Source organism: Athene noctua, chromosome 26 (genome assembly GCF_965140245.1).
Source record: "Athene noctua chromosome 26, bAthNoc1.hap1.1, whole genome shotgun sequence".
NCBI classification, from domain to species: Eukaryota; Metazoa; Chordata; class Aves; order Strigiformes; family Strigidae; genus Athene; species Athene noctua.
In genome coordinates, this window is record NC_134062.1 from 5,641,554 (window position 1) to 5,665,694 (window position 24,141).

At 52.8% G+C, this 24,141-nt stretch overlaps 1 protein-coding gene across 9 annotated transcripts in view; it reads right to left on the bottom strand.

The window, feature by feature from the left end:
* LOC141970617 (protein CEPU-1) overlaps positions 1–24,141 on the bottom strand; it is a 356,787-nt gene that overhangs the window by 140,658 nt on the left and 191,988 nt on the right. The window contains exons 1-2 of one of the 9 annotated variants that reach the window (XM_074927300.1): positions 6,827–6,935; positions 6,293–6,377 (exon numbers count right to left, since the gene is read on the bottom strand). In XM_074927300.1, coding sequence (XP_074783401.1) covers positions 6,293–6,336 — 44 coding nt within the window. In that variant the 5' untranslated portion in view covers positions 6,337–6,377; positions 6,827–6,935. Of the gene's footprint in view, positions 1–6,292; positions 6,576–6,602; positions 6,703–6,826; positions 6,936–7,529; positions 7,582–24,141 lie in introns of those variants that run through there. The other 8 variants (XM_074927301.1, XM_074927297.1, XM_074927299.1 and 5 more) reach the window with 8 other exon arrangements.

Consider the following 24,141-nt stretch of genomic DNA (forward strand, 5'->3'; position numbering starts at 1 on the left):
AGGTTAGGCTCATGGTCACGATGAGAGCAGCTTCTCAGCAGAGTCTGGGGCTGTGAGGAGTCCCACAGCTGGGGGTGGCACTGCTTTTGCTGGCCCCAAACCCTGATTTTGCTTCAGGTGCCCAACCATACACCATATACCCCTGCAATGACAATCCCCTGGCACCTCCAACTTCAAAAATGCTGCAGTGGCCCCTTCAAACCCCAAGCAAGGGCAGCACACCAGTGGGACATCTGTGGTGCCCTCCAGTAGGACACTTGTCACATTTTCCTTACAGAAGTATGCATCCCACCACAAAAAGACTGCAATGCAAGCAGATGACTCACGGAGCCAGAGAAAGGAAGTGTTGCAATCGCTGCACATGAATATACACATTTATAGGACCTAGGAGGGCACCTAACGTCACAGGAGGGGTCGATAACAGGGCTATGAACCGAACCTCCACTTCATAACCACAGCTTAACAATTCGAAATGCCGCCCCAGCAACCCTCCCCTGGTCACCTCTGTCACCTGCAAGGCTGCTCTGACCTCCCTTCCTCCTCGCTTTTCTTCCTCCACGTCAGCCCTTCCCATCCCAGAGGAACGGGGTACAAGTCTGTTTGACTTAAATCTTTTTCAGAGCTGGTAGACCAGAGATGCTTAACCCTACAATGGAGATGACAGCTCCAGAAAAGCACACTTGTTCCCTAGGAGACCCCTGCCCAGGCAGCTCCAGTGAACCAGAGGCAGCAGCTCTACCAGGAGAGCTATAAAGGGAAACCCTCCTCTGGCACAGCAATCAGGAGCTTGTCTCATCTCAGATGGAAATTGCACTCAGGGAAGAAAAAAAAAAAAAAATTAAAAAAAAAAAAAATCCATGCATATGACAATTTTTTTTCCCCACTTTAAGCTGATTCCATCTCCGAGATCGGAGAGAGGTGGCGAAGATTTGCTGACATGTCACTTTAGCAATAAACTCCTCTTTCAAAAACATGCCGTCGCAAGCAAAGCAATCGACTCGCAAGCTACAAAGAGCCGCGAGCATCGCACGTGGGCACTGCTTGGGGCTTCTGCAGCCCCTCTGATGGAGGATCTTCGGAAAGAAAACCCTGGCCAGAAAAGAGGACCCAGCAATGATGGGAGGAGGAGGGAGGCCGGGGTAAAGAGGCACTGTCACCGATGGGAACAGAAACTCCAATCCTAACCCTCAGTACTGCTCATGTTTGCACTGATTGCCCAAGTAAGGGTGCAGGCGTGGGAGAACATGCTCTCCCCTTTCTTCAACTTAATATAGGAGGGGTGACCCCAGCCCTGAACTTATTCCCTAACCCTCAGGAACAAAAAGGAGAGAGGTTTGAAGGGGAAAGTCAGCGTTCTGGATACTGAAGTAGTCAGGAGAATAAACTTTGGTTGTTAATATATGAGTTGGCAGCTGAGCTCCATCCTCACCCATGCCCACAGGACTGCTGGGGGCTGGTCCCGCCCAAGCCCAAGCACTCACAAGTCCTGCACTGCTCAGTAATCAAGAAATGCAAAGTAATGACACCTTGGCCTCCACAGCCTGCAAGCCCAAGCTGTATCGCCCCAGCGTGGGCTTGGGAAGCAGGGTGAGAAGCAACCAGGAGCTTCAGTCTCTGCCGGGTGAGACTCTGAAATAAATAATTGTAGCAGGATGAATATTTCACAGGGGCTGGGCTTGGAGACCATCAGGATGGGATGAGTATTTCACAGGAGCAGCGTGCCTGAGCCCTGGGGTGGGAGATCCAGGAATCCGGATGGGGGATTGTGCAAGGATGGGGGGAGTTGGACAGGTAGGGCAGGAGCTGGGAGTGCTGAGATGAGGAACGAGTAACTCAGGGTGCCCTCAGGGGTGCCAGTGTGTGGGAAAGGGCTGGATAAGCACCACTCCCTCGCTGGGGTTACTGCAGCTCCCACCACCAGCAAGCAGGAGCCTCGAGCAAAACGGACGCAGAGCTGTGCAGCTACCAGGTGAGATTTAGCCATCACTGCTTGGCCTTTTCATGAACAATCTCTGCCCTGTCTTGCTTTTCTTATCCACACCAGGAGCCCAGCCCTGCGCTGAGCACCTGGCAGTGCCCTTCGAGCCCCCCATCACTCAGCCCCAAGGCTACGGGGATGGCAAGCGCTGCTTTCTCCAGGACAGAGCCTGGAGCGGGTTTCCCTGCCCCCTGGCAGGCTTTCTGCACTCATCGACTGCAAACCACAAATGCAACTGCCCAAAACCTCAGCAGAGAATCAGCATCGCTCAAAGCCCTGGCAGTAGCAGCCCTGCCCAGGCACGGGGGGAGACACACAGCCTCCCCCAGGACCCAAGCGAAAGCAGCGTGCTGGAACACACCATGCTGTTCTCCATATTTTTCATATTACACAATAACACCACGAAAAGGCAAATTCCCGTGGATAAAGGGGGAAAGATGGGGCAGCAAAGAGTCACAGAAAACAGACTCATTTCTGAGAAATACTCTTTTCTGCTTAGCAAACAAGCACTTTCTGTTTGCATCCATCAAACAAACATGCTTGATTTTGTTTTGTTTTGCGGCCAAGTTATCATTTCTCCAGAATTATTTCAAGAGCACAACAGGGGCAAAATAAATTTGCAAAACAGGCTTAGGTAAACCATGGCAGATCTCAGTGGCAAAGTGCAGGGCCCTTTTCAAAGCCTGAGTGGAAACCATGGGAAACATCAGGGTTAAAAAGCAGCTTTGACTCATGTTAAACTCAGATTTGACTTCCAGCATTAGAATCAAAGGGGGAACAAATAAAGGCATCGCTTCACCCTGCCAAGAAAACCAGGGGAGGTGTACAGAGGAGCCTGTGAAAAAAGTGGTGCTTGCCCTACAGCCAGATCTGCTCGCCATCTGCCTGGGGCACCGGCGAATTTGGGGGGATACCGTGCAAGCGCCTGTGCATGCTGATGGGATCGTCAGAGCCTCGCCGTGGAAAGTGCTGACTGACGCCAATTAAAGTGAAATCATAATCAAGCCATTTGTTTTGGTGCTGAGAGAATTGCTCCAAAGGTCTCAGCAATGCCTGGACTTGGTTCAAGTGTCAGAGGGAAGTTCAGGAGGGCCCTTCTCCAGCATGAACCACTCGCTACTGGTGCTGTCTGGACATGGTGGGAGGGGGTGCAGACCATCCTCATCCTCACGAAGGGACCTTGGGAGGTCCAGCACGACAGCCAGCTCTGACCTTCACACACACGCAAGCCCTCGGTGTAACCCCAAGAGCAGGAGCAGCCCCAGCTCAGGGACCAACACATGCAGCAGTAAAAATGCCCATTTTCAACCCAAAATGTTCGACCCAACACCCACAAACCCTATTGCTGCAAGTTTTGCTGCATCCAGGAGCAAATCTTGCCCCTCCTATCCCATATGGTAGCTCTATCCCAAGGTCTAAATCTAGGTTTAAATTGAGTACAGTGATCTAAAGTTCTGGTACTGAAGCAAGACACATGACTGCACCCTCCAGCAGCTATCACAAGACAGAAGGAAATATCTGAACATCTCTGGTGACTCTGGTCCTAAACTGACTCCTAACGGTAGATTTACAGTAGCTGGGTTTGCACGGAGCAAAGCCTGAGCCCCTCACAACAGGGGAGCCTCCTCCCAGCCATCAATCCAGCTTCTTCCTCCGGTGCTGAATTAGCTCTGCTTGAAGGGGAGGCAGGGACAGAGCTGAAAAGAGCCTCCTTGGCAGGGCACCGCTGCTCGACAGCAGCTTGGGGTCCTCGGCACCCCGCCACCCCAGATAAAATAACTTCCAACAGCCAAACCCTCTCTCTGGGAGGGGACAGAACTTTCCGAGTGAGAAGCGGCAACGTCTGCTGCTAAGTTCTCAGCTTGCTCTCTCTTTTGTCGGCTGTGAAAAACCAAGAAGGGACCTCTAGAAACATCTCTTCCCTTCCAAATCCTTGGCTGCGACTCAACATGCTCCCACCTCGCATGGAAACGAGTGGGAAAAGAGGAGACCCTATTTGTTTTTTTTTTAGCTTCCCCTGCACACTTCCCTGACTGCCACCCTTGCAGGGCTGCTGCCTGCACGCTGGGCAGGAGGAGGCCGGGGTCCCCGAAGCCTTTCTGAGCAGCATTGCTATTCTGAACAAGTTAACTCCTCCACAACAGATCGATGGTTACGCCGGGCTGCGGCCGGGAGGGGAGCGGGCAGGAAGATTCACGCTTCCTTGATTTCCTCCTCTGGAAACGTGTGGTTTTCACGTGCTCTTCTCCTCCCGGCTCCTGCCACAGCACAGCACGGCTGCAGGAACGAGACCTACCGGGGGATGCAGCATTGCCTGCCCGACTCACCGCTCCCGCCTCAGACCAGATGGAAAATGCCCCAAGATGTAAAACACAGTCCTCTCCGGCTACGGAACCAGTGTGCCGAGGTGGTGGCAGCGGCAAGCCATTAATTTCCAAGAGTAACGCCCACTCCAGGGGCATGACAGCAGGAATCTCACCAGCACAGTTTGCACAGCCCAAAGCCCACGTGCCCGTGTCCTGGGGGATGCTCGGATGGGCCACCCATCTGCGCAGGGACACGGACATCCCCTGCCACCATTCCAGCTCCCCCGCTGAACCGGGACACGTGTACGGCAGCTCTGGGGGGATGACAAGCCTGCTGCCTTCCCTCCCTCTCTCCAGGGCCACCTCGCAGGGCCACCATTTGCCCCCTTCCCACCAGGCCTCACGGCCAGAGGACAGCATCCCTCCTGCTGACTCACCCCAGCTCGCCTTTGTTCTCCACTGACACCGGGTGAGCACTCGGTGCTGGGGCAGAGCACCAGCACGATCTGTGCCACAAACGCTTTGCAGGACCCCGCTACGGCGTGAACAATTCTCCTCCTTCCAGTAAGTTTGCACAGCACCCGTGCCCGTACCACCCCGCTGCTGCCACCCTTCCTGTGCATTTTGCACCTCCAGTAACCCAAACCCCTACCTCTGACACCCCGGTGGCAAGATCTGTAGGATTTTCCATGTTTGGGAGAGTGAGTCAGGAGAAGACAGGAGCTACTTTTTTTTTTTTAAGCCAAGCTCAGCGGGGCAAATTCCTAAGAGAGACACCCTGTCCTCCAGCCTCAGCCACCCATTTCCAAGCTGCTTTGCCCAGTCGTGCCATGACGCAAGATGAATCGGGAGGGACGGCCACAACACGGCTCCCTCCCTCCCTCCTGGGAACATACGAGGGCTGGGGTGGGCGAGAGGTTCGGCTGCAAACGGCTGAGTTACAGGAAATAACACAGGCAGGGGATTCACATTTCCAAGGGTCAAGCCCTGGTTTAAGTCCTCCCCCACCTGAAAAGAGACCTCCGGATGAAATTCCTCCTTAAGGTATTTTTTTGCCTTGGCTTGGCCCTGCTCCCCACTGGCTGGCGTAAAGCAGGAGTGCGGCTTTCACCGCACACACCCAGCTGGCCCCGCAGATGTTGGGTGTCACCTATGGAGGAAAGTCACTCCCGAGCACACCGGAGTTGCAAGCACCGCTCCCCAGCGCTCCGATTCTAACCTGGCTTTTTATTTTTAACATCCCTATCAAACACCCCCCGGGATGACTGCGCCCATCTGCTGCGAGGACAAGGGACGAGTATCTGGGCGTACGATGTCCCAGAAGTTACGCCGATCACAATTACGGTTTCCTTGGCAGCCCCCGCACCCCTCAGATTGCTGTTGCAGGTGAACAGGACCCCAGCGCAACACCCAGCCCCACGTCTCCCCCCACCCCGAGGAGTTAATGCTGGCAGGGAGCAGCACCCCCCTGTCCCTGGAGCAAGGGGGTTTTTAAGGAGGGCGGCATCCGCCTGCCTGAAACCAGCCCCATCCTGCGCTGCCCCCTCATCCCAGCAAGTCTGCACATGGGGAAAAGGCACAAAACCCCACTGGGGGGTAGGGCAACAACTCCCCTTTTCCCCAGGCTGGGGCACAAAGGCACCCCCAGCGCTACACCCCAGGGAGCAGAGTGATGTTTGTCCCCACCAAAGTCGTGATCATCAACAGCAGGAGCCCAGCCCATGGTGTAGGGCGGGGGGCTGAGAGGGAATAGCACTCCCCTTTTTTCATCCCTCAGTAACTTTCCCAGAGACAACTGGCGGCGGAGGGGGGGGCGCTAAGCCAAAGCCCGGTCCCCTGGTACCCTAATCCTCTCAGCTCGCCACTACCGATCGACACGATGCATCCATTCACCGTGGGGAAACTGAGTCACATCCCCGAAGGCACCGGCTGCACTCCCCATGCAGTGGGACCCCCACCACCACCCCAGTGCCCCCCAGCCCCAAGACAGAAATAGAGCTGCTCCTACCTGAGCGTGGCACTCTCCCCTTGCCGCACAGTCACGTTGTCCATAGCTTTGGGGAAGGTGGCATCTCCGCTGCGCACGGGCACTCCTGCGGGCACAAGGAAGAGCAGCCTGAGACAGAGGACGACTAGGCACCTCCAGGGCAGGGCTAAGCACCCACCGACCCCCATCCTGGGCAGCAGGGACTTTTCCAACAGGCAAAAAACACACCCGACAAGGCCACCAGGAGCGAAAAGGGGGTGGGGTGGGGGGGGGAGGGAGGAAGAGGAGGGATGGGGTGCGTGTGTGTGGGGACGGGGGGGAGCAAAACCACCGGGGCGAGCGATGCGGAGCTCCACGGAGATCAGGAGAACCCCCGGCAAGGCAGCCTGCGAGCACTGAGCCTGCCGAGCGGCATCCGGAGGGAGTCCCCAGTATCCTTGGGTGAGGGAGGAGGACGGGAGGGCCGGGGGGGAGGAGGAAGAGGAGGAGGAGAAGTGGCAAAGGTGCTGGACGCTGGGCGAGCCGGCTCTTCCCGGGAAGCAGTCCGAGGCTCACTTGGGCGAGGAGGCGCCGGGGGAGCCGCCCGGCTGCGCCCCGCTCCCGCGCACTTGTCCCGAGTTCGCAGCTCCCCTCCGCAGCGCGGAGCGGGGGCAGTCCAAAAACCAGTAAAAACCAGAAAAAACACCCCCCGGAGCAAGCTAGCCGACGGGTCCAGACGCAAGAAGGCGCAGCGGGCAAAGGCCTCCGGGGTGCCCAGCAGTTCCTCTCCTCCAGCCCCGCTGGCGGGTCCCAAAGGTGGGCTGGTCCAGGCGGGATGCAGGATGCCGGGATGCAGGAGAAATGCAGGATGCTGAGATGCCGGGGAGCCCTCAGCGGCGGGAAGACAGGGTGAAGGGGAGCAGGCGAGGAGGAAGAGGAGGAGGAGGAGGCGGCGGCGGCAGCGGCAGCATCCCAGCCCCGGTGGTGCGGCTGGCCGGCAGCATCCCCGGGCGGCGCGGAGGATGACTGCCCGGGGTTGTCATGGCAGCGGCTCCATCACTGACCGGCCCTTTGGCTCCTGCACAACCCCCCCCAGCACCCAGCACCCAGCCCCCAGCCCCCGGGCAGGCGGGGAGCGGGGCGGTGGCAAGCACCTCACACGCCAGCCTTTAACCCCTGCCGCGCCATGCTCCTGGGTGGCTCCCACCATCTCTGACAGGATGTCAGGACACCCCCCCCCCACCCCATCACCTTCCCCTCACCTCCCCAGCGTGCTTACCTGCACCCAGCAGCCAGCACCGGACTACCTCTGACATTTGCCCTCCTCTACCTCCGCACCATCCCCTCCCCAGACGGCAAAGTCACTACACGCAGGAAGGGAAACTGAGGCACGGGACAGTTTCTCCCCCCCCCCACCTAAGTCAGGCAGGTGGGCATGAGGAGAGGCAGGAGTGTGCCCTCCTGGTCCTCCGCATGAGCTTAAGTGGCAAATTCCTCCCCAGCTGCAAGCACAGTCCCCGCATACTTTTTATCAGCTCATAATTTAACAACTATCGCATTTGCTTATGCCTAGTAATTCCTCCTTCCCTCCGCTAGCGGCTAAACACATTAATATTTCCAGGCACAGTTTCATGCTGGTAAAAGGTGCCAGGGAGCCATCCTCAGAGCAACAAAGTCCTGGAGCCACCGAGCAACAGCAGAGCCAGCAGATGAGCCACAGCTTTCGGGGCGCTGCGCCCCTGGAAGCTCCCCCCCCAAACCTGCAGCAGCCCAGCATTAGGGGAAACCAGGCCTCCTCCACCCGCTGTCCCCAATGGCTTCTCTGTGACACGGGACCTTATCCAAAAGTCCTCCCTCCCTCCATTCCCCACCGTGTGCTCAGCAGCTATTACACAGCACCAATTTTTTTTTTTTTTTTCCTTGTGTTAAATCGCTGCCAACCTGAGCTGGATTCAAACTGGTGACCTAGATGTGAAAGGATCCATAGCCTGTTACTAATCCCTGGAGTCTCCGAATCCCCTGTAAACTACTGCTTAATTCACTAACTGTGCTATTTAATCTCTAAAACATTATGAGCTGTGCCAGGCAGAGGAAACACTCAATCATATAAAGCTTTATTATTATTGTGTTGTGCTGATAGGTCATATGAGAAGGGGATTGCTTTGCAAGTCTCTCTACTTTTTCCTCTTCTGAAGGCTCTCCACTCCTTGAATTTAGCACTGGTGGGACGTGCTGCCTCAAGTCCTACGCTTCCCCAGAGGGGACAGCAGCTTTCCTCAGCTCTTGGCAGAAGGAGTTTAATCTCCACAGCTCACTCTGTTGCTCCTGGCCAGTCGGGCAGCAGGGGGTAAGCACCTGCCTTCGGCACATCCTTTGGGCCCACAAATTACCCGGGAGGGGACCCTGAAACCTTACTGCAAAAAGTTAGACCATCAGCAGTAGGGTGAAACTCCCTGTCTGGGGTTACAGCGTTGCACTGGGGCACATGAGTCTGTGAAGAATAAAAAACCTATTGCTTTTGCTGATTGCTGCGCCACCCAAGCACCCCTAGGAGGATGGGGGCCTGGCCGTGCTACCTATTCGCTGCTGGGGGACACCCTCACGTGCCATCGCCACTCTCATCACGCACGAGCTTGCTCTCGTCGTGAGGCCGCTCCTTTGGATGGGCAGAGACCATCTCCTGTGTCAGCAAAACCAGTGGGATTCCAATAACTACAGCCAGTTAACCTTTTAACACAGCATTCAGGCCCAGATTGCCAGGAGCATCTTAAATCACGAGAGAAAGCACCTGCCTGCACTGAAAGCGTGCGAGGTTGGGGCAGAACACGACCCAGCGAGCAGCTTCAGCCCTTGTAAGGGCTGGATTTGGCCCACTGTTAGGACATCATCAGCATTGCTCGAAAATCCCAAAGAATTTAAATCACCGGCTGCTGCATCCTAAAGCCCAGCTGAATCCCTGGTCTATCTCCCCTTCTCCAGCTCTCCCTCTCTTGCATATGTACAATGTACATATAAATCAGCCTGTCACAGCTCGTCTCTTTTCTGACAGCTGTAATTGCTTCAGACTGTAAAAATATCTATAGACAATAAACACAACGCATGAAAACAGCAAAGAGCAAACCAAATCAAGGTTCCTTTAAATAATTCAGTTGCTCCAGCAGCAGAGGAGCCAGCAACTGAGTCCAGCTGTGAAGGTTCAGCAGCCAGAGAAAGAGAGCTTTGTAGCCTCCTCTGGGGATGAGAGAGTCTTTTTTTCCTTCGCTGGTTTTTGACCACAGCAGAAGAAGAGTCTGCCGTACGCGGGCTAAGCCACTTGCAAAGCAGCACCTATCCGAGCACAAAACGCAGAGCCTTGCTTTCAGCTTCTTCCCACTTAGATAAAAGTCATCTTTTTTTTTTTTTTTTTTTTTTAAATTTATTTCTCTCCACTGCAAGCAACAGGCAGGAGACAAACAGAATGAGCAAAGCACAGGCGCACTCTAGGTGTATGTTTATCTCCGTATCTATCTCCTCAACCTCCTCCTTTCCAGCAAGGCTAAAGGCCCCCCTCTCCTGGCAGAGACCACAAACAGGGTAGCACAAGCAGCGTGGGCATCGCTCCGGACTGAGCTTGGAAGAGGAGCAAGGAAGGAGGCAGAGGAAGGGTTTCCCCTGAGGAGATGGCAACTGTCAGGGAGGATGCTGAAAGCACGGTCAGGGAAGGGGTTAGAAGGGGCAAGAACCCTTGGGTTTGCCTTGCAGAGGAGCATCTCTATCGGAACGATCCGAGAAGCAATTGCTGGGGAGGGGGGGTCATGCAGGCAGAGCAGAGAGCAAATCTATCCCCAAAAATGCCCCCGGGAAGAACTGTGGCATACGGCCAGGGCCAGCGCTTCCCCCAGGCTGCTGCAAGGGACCCCGGCTCCTCCTGCAAGGCCTGGGAGCCTTCCAGCAAACGCTGCCCCAGTTGCAGGCTTTTTGAGCAAAACCAAGCCTAAGCATCTAATCTGCAGATTTGAGTGGTCCTGAAGGCTGATAACCAGATGTGAAATTGCAGTTAAGGTTTCTCCATCAAATAAAACAACATGATTGCTACGGGGTTTTTTTTTCAGCTTTCTCAGAAATAATCTAACACAATTCCAGCATCTCTTTTTCATGTAGCTGCTTGCAGGGATGGTTGATAGATCCTCCCATACAACCTGTGCATATATACCTGCCTGAAAAACCTATATACGTACACTACTACAGCTCCCCACACGAAAAGATTCCATTCTTGAAAAAAAAAAAAAAAATTACTTTCAATAAGTAGGTCATAGCAAGGCAATTTGTACAGCCAGATTTTTCTTTTAATTCCTTTTTTCCTTTTCACAAAGCTGATAGATGACAATCTATAACCCCAAATTGGAAATTTATTTTTAATCTGAAATTGCCAAATATGATCAGAAACATAATTTATGCTCGAACCATTCTTGTTCCTTCAAAATGAAAACATGATTTCGTAACCCCATTCGTGCTATCGCATACCACATTATTCTCCAATAAGCCCAGAGTCGCAAAAAAGTGCTTAATTTTCTTGGCATTAGTCAGGTGAATGACACACGAGTGCGGGGGAGCTTTTCCTGAATAACTACTGAGCCCTCAATGTCTACAACCATTCACCGCAGACACAAAGGACGTGGGCTCCCCGCTCCGCTCACCACGCTGACTCATTTATCCCCCTCGTTAATGGTGGCCCCAATTAAGAAACAATGATTGAGAGCCTTACTTGGCTGGAGCCATTTTGAGCCCTTCTTGCCCCAAAGGCATTCCTGTGCCGAGCTGGAGAAATTGCCCATTCGGGGCCGTTTCTAGGCCAGTTTTCTGAATGCAAGAAGCATCCTCATGGGCACTCAGCCCGCAGTCCCTTCCACCGAAGGCAGGCAGCGACTACCAGTGTTCTCTTCATGGTGTTTAAAAACAACACAGGAGACCCCATTAATCCCCGCTAAAGATGCCGTTAATATTTAACTGGCATTTATATAAACTTACAGTAACCATCCTATTAAATTCGAATGAAGTGTGCTTTTGGGAGCTTTCCCCTAAAGCCACACCGGGATCTGCCGCCCTGCTCTGCCTGCACTTTGCACCAGGCGCCTCGCCATAAAAAGGAACATTTTGTTTGCCCTTTAAAAAACTGCTGGGCTTGGGTTTGTCGCTTGCTCTCACATCGTGCTCAGGGCCTTGGGATTTTCAAGCACGAGTTAACTCCTTCCAGGGCACGTCCGGCTGAGCCGCGCTGCCTCGCGCTCGCTGCAGCCAAGGGGCTGGAGGACCAGCCGCCCTGCAAAAGGCTGCAAAAGCCTGTCCCCAAGCTGGTGTTTCAAAGCCAAAGCCAGAAAAGGATTAACCTCCCTGCAACACCTCAAGAGGTAACCCAGGAGGTACTACTTGAGGAAGAGGAAGGTGGCCTGGGCAGGAGGAAGCTTCATGACTAGCTGCCAAAATACCCTGTACAGCACTGCCATCCCTAGCACACGCAGAGACACACGACAGCATCCTTGAGGATGCTCTGATGGATGTTACAAACGGGCCCAGCAGTGCTGCAGCTCGGACACGAGCTTGGGGAGGGACGCGCAGCAACCCCCAAGGCCTGGTTTTCCCTTTGGGATTACTCCTTTCTCCCACGGTTCTCAGTGTCTGAGCCTTTTACAACAACCCAGCCAACACAACACAGGGATTTATGAAGTGACACCTCCGTATGTGCAGCCTTAATATTAAACTATACAGGGAGATAAAAAAAACTCTCGAGGAGATACTGAGCCACGCTGGCACAGTGAAAGTTATGAACTGGGATTGATCCTTGGTACAAATCAATATCGGTTTTATATAAACCTGTTTCTTGTTGTATTGTTGGGAGGTTACGTCGCTATATTAAGGCCCCGCAAGGCAAGCTTTACACTCGCTCCACATCCACAGCAGCATTTGATCGGCATAAATCAGGTGCCAGAGACAGCTGATGACATCAGATAAAACCATGCCATTAGCCATCTAACAGCATTTTATAAGCGTATGACATTAACCCAGTGCTCTACAACTCAATCCACTCTGCGTTTTAACAGGAGTAAATGCACACGGGAAGAGCGAAAAAGCTGAATAGGCTGAAAAGCAAAGCCAGCCATGCCTCAGGTCCCACCGTGGGCGTTTGGGAGCTCCAGCACGGCCAACTTAAATGTGAAAACATGAGCTTCTCCCCCCTGAACTTCTGCCTGCAGTCTGGGGGCATTTGTGAGCTCCGCAATGAAAAACCCTTCGGAGAAGCAGCTCCAAGAGTTGCTGCGCCTTCTCCTGGGGTGGCTCCAAACAAGATACACCAAATCAAGCCTTCCCCAGTCCATTTGAATATCAACACACACATCCTAAACTCCAAGGAAAAGCAAAAAGGCAAATGCCCCCGGCTGGTGCTGGCCCATTACCACATTCACCCCCACTCTTCATCTCATTCTCCCCAGCCAAGCCCTTTCCTACCAGAAAGCCGCTTGGTCCATGCAAACCAGGCGGAGCAGGCACCAAGAGATGAGTAGATATCTTGATTTAGAGCACAGTGTTCAAAAAAAAAAAAAAAAAAAAAAAAGCGCAGATATTAAGGAGCAGAGCCCCTGAAATCCCTCTTTTGAAACCACCGAGCACACTCAGCAGCTCTCAGCAAAACCCCAACCCACTGCCAGGTGTTCGGCATCTTTGAAAATCAGACTCTCCTGGAGACACTGATTTGCCTTTTGCCTGCAGCTGCCTTTGGACCTGGATCAGTCACCTTCAAAAACAGGGTGGGGAGATGCAAGCTTTCCTTTCCGAATCCCAACTGGCCACTGCTAAAAAAGGGGCTTCTTCAGATGCACCTCAAACCTGAACGCCTGCACCTTTGCGGGGCCCATCTTTTGCCAACCTTCAGCCTCCTTTCACAAGGCACCAAGGCTGCCAGACTACTCGAGAGCTCCTCGGGAACAAAAGGCGAGCACGCTGCTGTCTGCCTGATCAATTTTAGTTGTGCCACTGGTCCTCTGACCCTCGCGGTGCTATGCATCCAAGAATAATATTAATAATAGTCATGCCATTAAGCAAGATGCTTGGTTTGAATCTGAAGATTTTGAGAAACTATCTCATAAATTTAATTCCCGGGGTACCATCTTTGAGTGTTAACAGACACAGTCGCCTCTGAATTCTGGGAAATGAGCATAATTATATGGAGATCGACAAGGCACAAATGCCAAGAATTCTGTTAACCTTTAATACTGCAAAAAAACTCTCCCCTTGTAATTATCTCTTTCCTTTGTCTTAAATGTTACTGATGAATATTTAGTGGGATAAGCAAATAAAAGGAGGCTGAGGGGCGCAAGGAAGTGCAGCCCTCTGCAGAGGAAGTCTGCAAACCTCTCAGCATCGCTGTGGGATTGGGGGCCGCGGGCAGGCTGGGCCCTCGGGTCACAAAAACAGTCACATGGGGCAATGACACCCCCATGGTGACATGCAGCCACTTCAGAGCCAACAGAGGGTAACCCGAGTTACACCAAAATCCAAATTAATTCCCAGCACGGCTGCAAACGCACCTTCACCCAGGTCTGTGGCACGAGCACGGAGCGATGCCACAGCCCCCAGCGGGACAGTTCCAGGTGCCCTTTCTCCAAACTGAACTTTGTCTTGGAATAAAACTTCCTGGGTAAAAAACACATCACCTTTCAAACATATCCTCCCTAGGGTTGCAAATAGCACTGCCCTCTTGCTGCACATTGAGTCTGATGGAAAGAAGATTTTCTCCCGGCGTGAACTGCATTAATATCTGTCACCACTCTGGCATTTCTGCCTGTAATGATGAAAAATATGTGCAGAGAATGCGGGGTGCTCTCAGCATTGCCTCCCTCCCCATGAAGTGAAATTAGAAGCAGCTGCTCCTGTTCTCGTCCTCTTTACGGCCCTACAGCATTATCTCTGGAAGCTTATTATTTGGGAGATGGCATGGGGATAACCAAGCCTAACGACCTATCCATATTCAAAATGTGCCTTGCTGCAGATGGGGGCTCAGCTCTCCCCTCCCCTGAGCTGGAGACTTGGTGTAAAGGTCACCCTCTTCTTTTAATGTCGCGTCAGACCGACCGCTGCGTGAACAAGGAAAAGAAAAAGGCACATCTCCCCCACCGGCCGGAGAAAACCCGTCTCCGTCTTGGGAGGAGCGTGCCAGCACGGGCTGTAACCACCTGCAACACCAAACGCTTTCAGCCCACTGTCCAGGAGCCCTGGAAAAGGTGGAAGGAGCTTCCCCCTGGCTTTGAAGATGTTGCTCTCAACCGCATCCCGATGGACCTGCTGGTTGGGATGAGCAAGGAGGCAGCAAGTCCCGTGTCGTGGAGGAGGGGGATCACAGCACATCCCTGCAACTTGCCCCAAAATGTTGCAGGCAGCCGCAGGGACAAGAGGATATGAGTGTGCCAGCCTCAGATGCAAACGCATCCCCAGTTAACCAACACTGCCTGGGCCACCGAGTTTGCAAGCTGGCCCACCTCGGAGTCCCACAGTCCTCCCCAGCGATGTTGGGCACCATGGGAGAGGGTGGAGCAGTCTGCAGAGCAAACTTTCCCTCCAGCCTCAAAGCAAGACCTTTACAGACTCCCTTCCTTCCTCGTTCCAGAAGGAACAAAGCCAAAGCAGTATTTATTCACAAAGGACCGGGGAGAAAATGAAATAAAAGAGGTTAGCTCATTAAGTATGACACCTACCCCTCCCAGGAGCGGGCTGAGGAACTGGCTTTGCAGTCGCCAAGAGGAGGAACATGTGTCAAAGCCCAGAGCAGGGCTGCTAATAGCAGTGAGGGCTCCAAACCTCCCCAGACAGGCGACACTGCAACCGGTTCGGAACTGGGGACCCAGCAGCCCCCTCCGCCACCCACCCCCCAGTTACTTCAGACCTCGGGACACAGCAGATGTTTGCTCTCCTCCCTTTCGTCCCTCTTTTTGCCTGCCTTCAACTGAAGCGAGTTTTCTAGTCTCCAAGCTGCTTTTATGCCCCTTTAAAAGGTTATAAAAGCTGTCTTTATATTGCAATAAAGGCATATAAAAACAACCTTCTTCGCAGTTCAATAAACGTGGTTAACTTTTCCCCCCATTAATACTTTTTGCCTTGGCGCCATGCGCATGTGCGGATCGCTGCAGGGCGGGGAGGAGGATGGGGCTGCGGGCACTGCACCCCGAAACAGGAGACAGCACAGGAGGGAGAAGGACCAGGAGGTCAAGCTCAGGTCAGGCTGGGGGCACCAGGCAAGTGTGATGGGAAGCAAATATGGGCGTCATGACCTGAGCTGCTCCCCAGAAAGGAGAGAGATGAGGCTACAGCGAGAAACTAATCACCAGCTGCTCTGTGCTGGTGTGTTTACTCCAAGGGAAATGCCTCCTGAAAGCCGGCTGGGGCCCAAGGGAGGGCTATGCTGTGGCATGGCAAAAATTCCAAGTCCACACGATGGACTACCTGGAGCACAGGTCTGATGAGGAGCAGCTGAAGGAACTGGGGGGGTTTAGTCTGGAGAAGAGGAGGCTGAGGGGAGACCTCCTGGCCCTCTGCAACTCCCTGCCAGGAGGGGGCAGAGAGGGGGGATGAGTCTCTGGAGCCAAGGCCCCAGCGCCAGGCCCCGAGGGAATGGCCTCAAGCTGCCCAGGGCAGGGTCAGGCTGGCTCTGAGGAAGGATTTCTGTGCAGAAGGGGCTGTTGGGCGTTGGAATGGGCTGCCCAGGGCAGGGGGGGAGTCCCCGGGATCCCTGGAGGGGTTGAAGAGTCGGGCTGAGCCAGCGCTGAGGGATCTGGTGGAGTTGGGAACGGTCAGGGTGAGGGTCATGGTTGGACTGGAGGAGCTGCAAGGGCTTTTCCAACCTGGATGATTCTGGGATTCTGTGACTACAGACATTAAGGGCTGAGCAGCTGCTCAGCAGAGTTCTGTGTCACCTGGTGAAGCCCCCTTGAATGTAAGCGATGATAAACTGCAGCCCTCCTGGACAGCATCCTTTCAGGAACTAGCTAGCAAGCCACAGCATCCAGGACGATGCCACCTTTCCTCCTGGCCTATGAGGGACAGGTCACTTCACCGCTCGCTGGCGACCCCCTGCTCTTCGCAACATCCATTTAGATCTTACAGACCGTGGGTCAGGAACTGTCCCTTTCAGAGCATCGGCGCCACACGGAGCGTGACGGGACCCTGCTCCCCACCACAGCCTCCAGACGTGGCTCTAATTATTATTTACCGTTTGTGCAGCCATCCCGTGGCTTGCAATCCGTCTTTCTCAGAAGCGCCTCTTTCTTTGGAAGAGGATCTAAACCCGTCCTGCCGCCCATCCAACAGCCTCTCCGGGCATTAAAACAAGGTTTATTATTTTTTGTGACAGCCTGTTCTGCAAGGTGAACACAACTCGTATGAATCAAACCGACCCAGATTTCATACATCATTCCCTGGCACCACCAACATGAAGGGCAGGAGGGGGTTTGGCTGCCAAATACAGAGCAGAGGAGCGGGTTTAGTGGCGGTGATCTACTGGTGAGCGGGAGGCTGCGGGGTGCTGGGACGGTGGCACAACGCTGCCCAAAGGAGAGGAGCTGGGGAGATGTGACTCCATAGAAAAGCCTGGCATGAGCGGCTATCGGGAGCCGGAATTGAAGCCCAGCACCGAGAGCCTTTCCAGCCTGTGTCCTCACTCCCTGACCTAATTTACCCCCTCCCTGCCCCTCCACATGTACCATGGGATGGGGACTGTGAGATGATCTCGCACGCTTTTGCAGAGAGGCTCCTTGCCCCCACCACACACTCTGCCCCAGCTCACTCCAGCAGGCAGGCTGAGCCCTCCCTGCCACCACCAGCTAATTAATTTAGCTAATTGCCTTTACCCGGCTCCTTTCTGAAGGCTGCAGGAGAACAATGAGGACAAAGGGAGAAGGTGAGCGTCCAGGGCTCCCCAGGAAATTCAGAAGTGTTTACAGTCCCTGGCATGAGAAAATCCATACTCATCTTGACTTCGGGAGACAGGGCTGCCCTCCCGTGTTCCTATTAGCAATTTCCAATCATCTTTTATTAGGCCTGCATTGATTTGCTGCTCATTTCAGTGGGAATGGAGGCCTAAGAGCCTCGACCTGGTCTCAGCTGAGGAATCCAGGCACGGAGCCGTCGGTGCCGGGATGCTGACAGGGGTTCAGCAATGCCACTGCCAGAGCAGAAGCAGAATTGCCGTTTCAGAACAGCCTTGCACATCCCGCTGCGTCTTTTCCACAGCCAGTCAGCATGTCTGGAAGAAAGGACCAAGGGCAGGAGGGACCGCAGGCTCCTCCTGATCTTTATTTAGGAAGCTCCTTCTGGGCTGGGGAGGGGGATTTGCACTGCGCCCCCTTCTAGCAGGGATTTCTGGAGCTCTGTCCCTTGCCTGCTGGGAGAAGCCACCCGGATCCCCCGCTCCCAAAACCCAGCTCTGCAGAGCAGCTTGGGGCCAGTTATTATCCTCTGGGAGAAACAGGCTCCTAACGCTACACTTCTGTTTCCAAGCCAACATTTCCAAGTAGCTTGCGAAACACAAATTCTGTTAGGAATCATCTGAATATTTTGTTCCGATAATGCCATAACACCAGCGTACACATTAGCACACACACCACACGGAAAGGAGTATTTGAATATGAAAACAAAGTGAATTTACAGGGTCTTTATTTTATTTTTTTTTTTCCCTCCTGGCAAAGGCATCACTGCAAGTTATCAGTTTCCAACTGTTTGCACCACAGCTTTTCCAAGCATGTCCCTGCTGTCATCAAGCCTTCTGCTCTCTGCACCCCGTGTCCTCAGATAACCCAAGATGTGCAGACATGGGTACAAAAGGACCTCACAGCCTCCGGGGATGAGACCCCAGTGCCAGCAGGGAAGCAAGGAGGCAGCTCTTTGAGCCCTGCAGAGATGGTGGGAGATGGCAAACCTCCTTCTGTCAGAGCCTCAAATACATCCTTCTGCACCCAACAGCACCCACCTCATCCCAGCACAGCACCCCGCGGCAGGGGGGATGCACTTAAAGCCACAACTTTGCTGCGTTTAGGCTTGATTATATTTCTTTTTTTTCTTTTTTTTTAAATGCCCCTACGTTTAGAGAGCAAGAGCCACTCTCTAAAACACCCCAGGAAATATTAAAATGGGAGAGCTGATTCAGAGGAGAGAGGTTCACAAATGCCTGCGGTGAGGCGGATGAAAGCCAAGGGCTGCAAGCCTTGGATGTGCCTCACTTCAGACGGCGCGGGGGGAAATACAGACGCTCTTAAAGCTCTGCCCCAGATCTGCCAGCACAGAAACCTTAACTCCGCTTTGAACCAGACAACTGAATTATCTCCCCGGGAAGCGGCCACCTCCGGGCAGCGTTTGGGAGGCGATGGAGAAGCGCAGCCCGGCCCTCACCGGTGCGGGGGACGGAGGGGTCCGGCGGGTGGTGGCCGTGGGGATGCTGTGGGGGTGGTTGGTGCTGCCATGCTCAGGATGCTGCAAGGGATGAGTTACGAAGAGAGAGGGAGGTCTCCTGAAATTGCCCTCCATGGGAATGTGGTGGTGAGCCCAGTGCAGTCACCGGGTAAACTTTGTCACCAGGAAACAAGGCTTTGCTTCTAAGCACGTCTCTGATACCCATTACAAGCACGTAATGAGCAAATTGGGTCTGATCCAGAGGGCCTGAGAGCAGCAGCTCTTCAGCTTTGAGACAGCCCTCATAATATTTAAGGATCTGCTGCCCATTTTTTCCCCATCTCTTGCTTTTTTTTTTTTTTTTTTTTTTTTTTTTTTCCTGTATACCTCCAGGCAGCGAGGGAAGAGGACAAGGAGATAAACTGAGAATACCACAAGATGTAAAGTCCTACACACCGTTTGATCCCCCCTTCTCTCCTCATCAGCAGACACTGGTGCCCCACACCAAACAAAGATTGAGGGACTCCTGTCCCACGCTGAAATTGGGCTGTCACAGCCCTTTGCTGGCACCCGCCCTGCCTTTTGACTGGCATCAGGGCACCGCAAGCAAACAAAGCGGGCCAAATTTCTCCCTGGCGTAGCTTAATTAAAGTCAAAGATGTTACACCAGGGAGGAACCTGGCCCACTGTCCTGAGCTGGAGTCCACAACAAGTCCAGCTGGCAACTCGCAGGCAGCTCAGCGGCGGGAGGAAGGATCCCTGGCACCGGGAGTGGCGCTGGGAACCGTATTCAGCATTTGCGAGTGGGAGACAGATTCAATAAACACAGCGTTAAGTAAACCAGATCCGTAATAAATAACAACAACCAGCGTTTCGCCTCTTCCAAATGCTACAGAGAACTGGACCAAATTGTCCTCCCAACTCCCATGAGCAGTGGGGACATTTCATTAGCCCTATTACACTGACAGGGAAAGAGTCACTGGGAGCTTAATAATAATAAAAACCCATTATGTTACAGCGCTTGTCGTCTGTGTATCTCAACTAGCTCCAAAAGGCAGCGAAATGGCCACGTTTGTTTTAATGGAGTGGGGGGGATGGAGATGCACGAGGGGGTCAGCAATTAGCTTCAGGTCGCTCATCAAGCCCGACCAGAAGTTTGCCGAGTGGTGCCACTAAGCCACATCCAGGCTGGGCTGATGGGCTCGAAGCCGCAAGCAGGATGGATCGGGCAAGCTGCTGTTTCACAGCCTTTAATCGAAGGATGTTTGTGTCTGGCTGGAGGAATCTGCTGCAGCTCAGCTCCCTCTGCCCAACCAAACCAGTGCCAATAGGCCTGGGGGAGGTCCCACCAAAACTGTGCCGTGGTTATATGCTAACAGCACGAGGGGTGCAATTACCCAGCAATCGCGGCATGATTACACGGTAGCTACACTTTCCACACCTGTAATTTCCACTACGCTCGTACAACTCCAAGGCTAGCTCCACGGCTGCAAATTAATTAGAGCGTAAGTGCAAAATCAGTGGTGCCACTGAATGCTAAAAACACACAGCCACGGTGACCGGGAAGCCAAAGCCACAATTGTGGAGATGTAGGTAACCTTACAGCTGAAATGTAGAGAAATTCCAGTTATAGGGACTAGTGGGTGGTGATGAAGTGATTCAAAAGCCTTACCATGGTGTAATTACACTGTATTCATAAGGTAATTACAGCCCCACTATTATATGCTACAACCCTCCATTTCGTGCCTAATCCCATAAAGTAGATTCAGAGGGATAAAAGGCAGCAGCAAAAGACACCTGACTGTTGCAAGGACAGACAGACATGGATTGACAGGGGCAGCAAAAGGAGATGAGTTAGGACTGGAAATGCTCCAGACATCCAGGGATAACGCTGATGCCCAGACCAGCCTCCCAGGCACGCCGACCCTCTGGGGATTTGCACCAGGCAAGGGGGAAGAGCTGGGCTTGGTTGACTGGGATCTATCGAGGAGGTATAAGCATTCATCAAAAGCCAATCTGCTTTTGAAAAGCAGAAAAAGAGGTTACTTCGGATTAATTTTTCACTTCAGAAGCTTTATGGGCGAGTTCTGAAACTGTCAGGTCGAGATGCTTCAATATTTTCTGAACGAAAAGCTTGAGTGCTGGTTCAAAATGCCTCTCTGTTTGGATTGTCAGGTAATTTGTACCCAAGTATTTAAATTAAAAATTTCTGTTGGCTCATCTGTTTTTTGAGGGAGGGGAGGAGGATTTTGAGCTTTCGTTTATTTCTCAATTTCCAAAATTTAGATTCTTTATAGGCTGCTTCAGGGTTGGAAACCTAAAGACCCACTGCAGAGAGAAAGCATCTAAATGATGAGTCCACCCCCACAGCCCCTTCCCCTGCCCCACGTCACATCTGAGCATACTGTGGTCCTCAGGGCATTTTTCTTTCTGGCAGCACCACACTGGTCTCCTCCAACGCAGAAATGCAGGGACAAGCTATCTGCTAGCGCCCAGAGTCACCCCAAAGAGGCCTGGGCACCCCACTCGGGAGGAGCAGCCCTCCACCAGCCCAAATCAACGGGATTTTTGCCCATTGAGCTCAACCTGCACATTTCCAGGACTTGCCTACACCCAACCCAGCCCAGGGCTGGGTAAATATTCAGCTGATTAACTTCCACCCAGCTCCAGTCAGGTCCCATTTGGACCTCCAGTGCTGCATGAGCTTATTTAAAACTAACTCAGGTTACTCAGTGCAGCCCAATCCCAGCCGGGCAGACAGACCTGACGTGACTTACAGGTCTCCTGCTGCTCCATATCTCCACCTGATCTTATTTGCCCGGTGCTATTTGCATTCGTATTTCCACTCGCTCATGAGGCGGCGGATGGGAAGACGCGGGCACAGGAGGGGACGTGCGGTACCGTATCCATGGTGTAATTCAGCAAGGTCTCCAAATAACCCAAACCCTTTCTGTTGCACAGCACGTCACTGCAACAAGAGACTATTCCCCCCGGCGCTCCAAAAACATTTATGCAGAGCAGACGTGTGGGCATGAAAACACAATCAGATGGGACACAAACTGTGCTTTTGCTGGGTTTTTGGAGTTTTATTTTCCCTCTCTTTTTTTTTTTTTTTTTTTTTTTTTTTTGAAGTCTAGCTGGGCCAAATCTTTTATTATCTGCTTCTGCAGAAGCCGTGCAGAATTTGTGGAGCACAGCATCACCACAATTACAGAGGAGGGCAAATCCCTGCGGGATGTGGGACCACATCCCCAGGGAGCAACTCCTGGATTTACAACCACCTGGACCTGCTCTAGTCCCTCTGGGTGCAGTTTCGCACAGTGAAACCCACCCTTTGCGAGGCGTGAGCACGCCTGCCAGGGGAAATAAGGCCTGAGCTATTACAGGAATGGCTTTCCCCATCTCTATTAGGGGCTCAGCTAAGCCATGAAGCCTGAAAGTTGATTATATCTTTCATTAGGAATGACTGAATGATGTTTTTAAACTGGAAAATGAACTCGCAGCTAAGAGGAAACACTTTCTTGGCAAGGCCGTAGAGTAGGTTCCCCGCGGAATAGATGCAGTTGTGAGAGTCAAAATTAAATTGATATTAGAAAATTTCCTGAGGGGAAAAAAGTCATACGCTGCCTGCAGAAATGGTATCTCACAGAGAGCTGACTAGAAAATGGAAATCCACTGAAACTCAAATATATATATATATATTTTTTTAATGAAAAAAAAAAAAATATCCCCTAACTTCCCCATCTCAGCAGAAATTCCCAAAAAGTAAAATTTCCATGGCAAGAATTTTTTCTTTCCCCTTGGAAATACCACTTGAGCTAACACAAGGAGGACATTTCAGCTAGTTCCCAGCTCCTGGAAGTGTCACACAGGTTTCACAAACTCCCTGTAGGTGTTTGTCATGACCATGACAACATGACCATGACAAGTTGCCTTCCAGGTGGGCTTGGCTGGTGGGGGAGGGGGTTCCCCTTGTCTCCCAGTGGGTCTCCCCAGCCAGCAAGGACAACTCTTCTTGGCTTAGCCACCAGCCAACCAACCTGCTGGGCTCCTTCCAGGCAACCAGCCACCATCTAGATTTAGATTTTCCCAATGGAAAATCAATTTCTCTGGAAAAAATAGAAATTGTCCCAGGAAACCCGTGTGGCTTTTTGCAATAAAGGCACTTTCTAGGGGGAAATGTGCTCCAGTGGAAGATTCTCAGCTAGTTTCAGAGGTGGCTTTCCCCATCCTTAGTGGCTGTGGGAATTTGGGCATGGGGAATGTGGCATTTGGGAATGGGGAAATGGGGGCAAAGCAAAAAGCAGGGAGCACACCACCTGGGTGGAGACACAAAAACCTCTTGTGCATCGGCCTCCCTCGGCTACCTCCAACCTCACAAAAGCACCAGGAGCTTGCAGGCTGCAATTTGCATTCGCAGGGAGAGCGGGGAGTGCTCCAGATGCATTCACAAGGGGTCCCTTCAGATCAGATTAACAAAAAGCCGCCGATGGCGACAGTTCCTCTGCTGTGCCGTCGCCTGCTAACAATTTACTGTAACAGCCTCTGAAAAGGGATACACATTCCTTTGGCGTTTATGCACTACTCAGTCCAAGGAAAGGTGGAGGCTCCTCGGGGAGCGCAGCCTCGAGGCAAGCTGGAAGGATGCTGCCAGAGCCTACTCATCCCCACCCTGGGGCACCACTCCTGGACACGCTGCTGGTCCCAGCCTGCCAGCGCCAGGACGCAGCCATCCGGCCTCGACATGGCTTCAAACACCCCGTCTCTCTCTTGCCTATTGCCGATTTTCTTAAATAAAAGCACCCATCGTGGCTGGCTCCCCTCCAGGGATGAGTCAGAGCTCCCACGCTTCGCACCTCCCCAGCCCTGCACCACAGGGTCATCCCTCCATCACCACAACCCAAGTCAGCACAGCACCACACCCCTTCAAAATCCTCCCTCGGAGCACCTCCGCTGCTCCAAGTTAAACCCCCCAAACCTTTGACATGTAAAATACAAACGATCATAATTAAGATGGGCTGGTTTTATTAGTCTGCAGGTTCTGGTCGTCTTTCTGTGCTTTTTTTCTGCAACCTTAGCATCTCAAATCTGCTGCTAAACAAAAGCCCGGATTCCTGCGCAATCGCATGATGCCAGTAACATTAAGAAAAACATCAACCCTGATGAGACCTACGAGACCTGCAATAAAAACAGGGAGGCTGGTAGCACTCCACGCATCTGCTGCCAACAACATTCTCCGCACCTTTGGCAGCTGATTCCTGCTCTCCAGGCTGGTATCAAAAGGGGTCACGGCACCACCAGGGACCCCCATGCCACCCACTGATCTCAGCTTTAATAGCAGCATTGCCAAATCAGCCCTCAGAGGATGCAAACTCCAAAGACACGCTCCTGAAGGCAGCGGGGCTGAAGCGAGGTCAGAAAGGGAAAGATCAGTGGCAAAGAGGAGCCAGGACCTCAAGTCCAGGCTCCAAAGAGAGAAG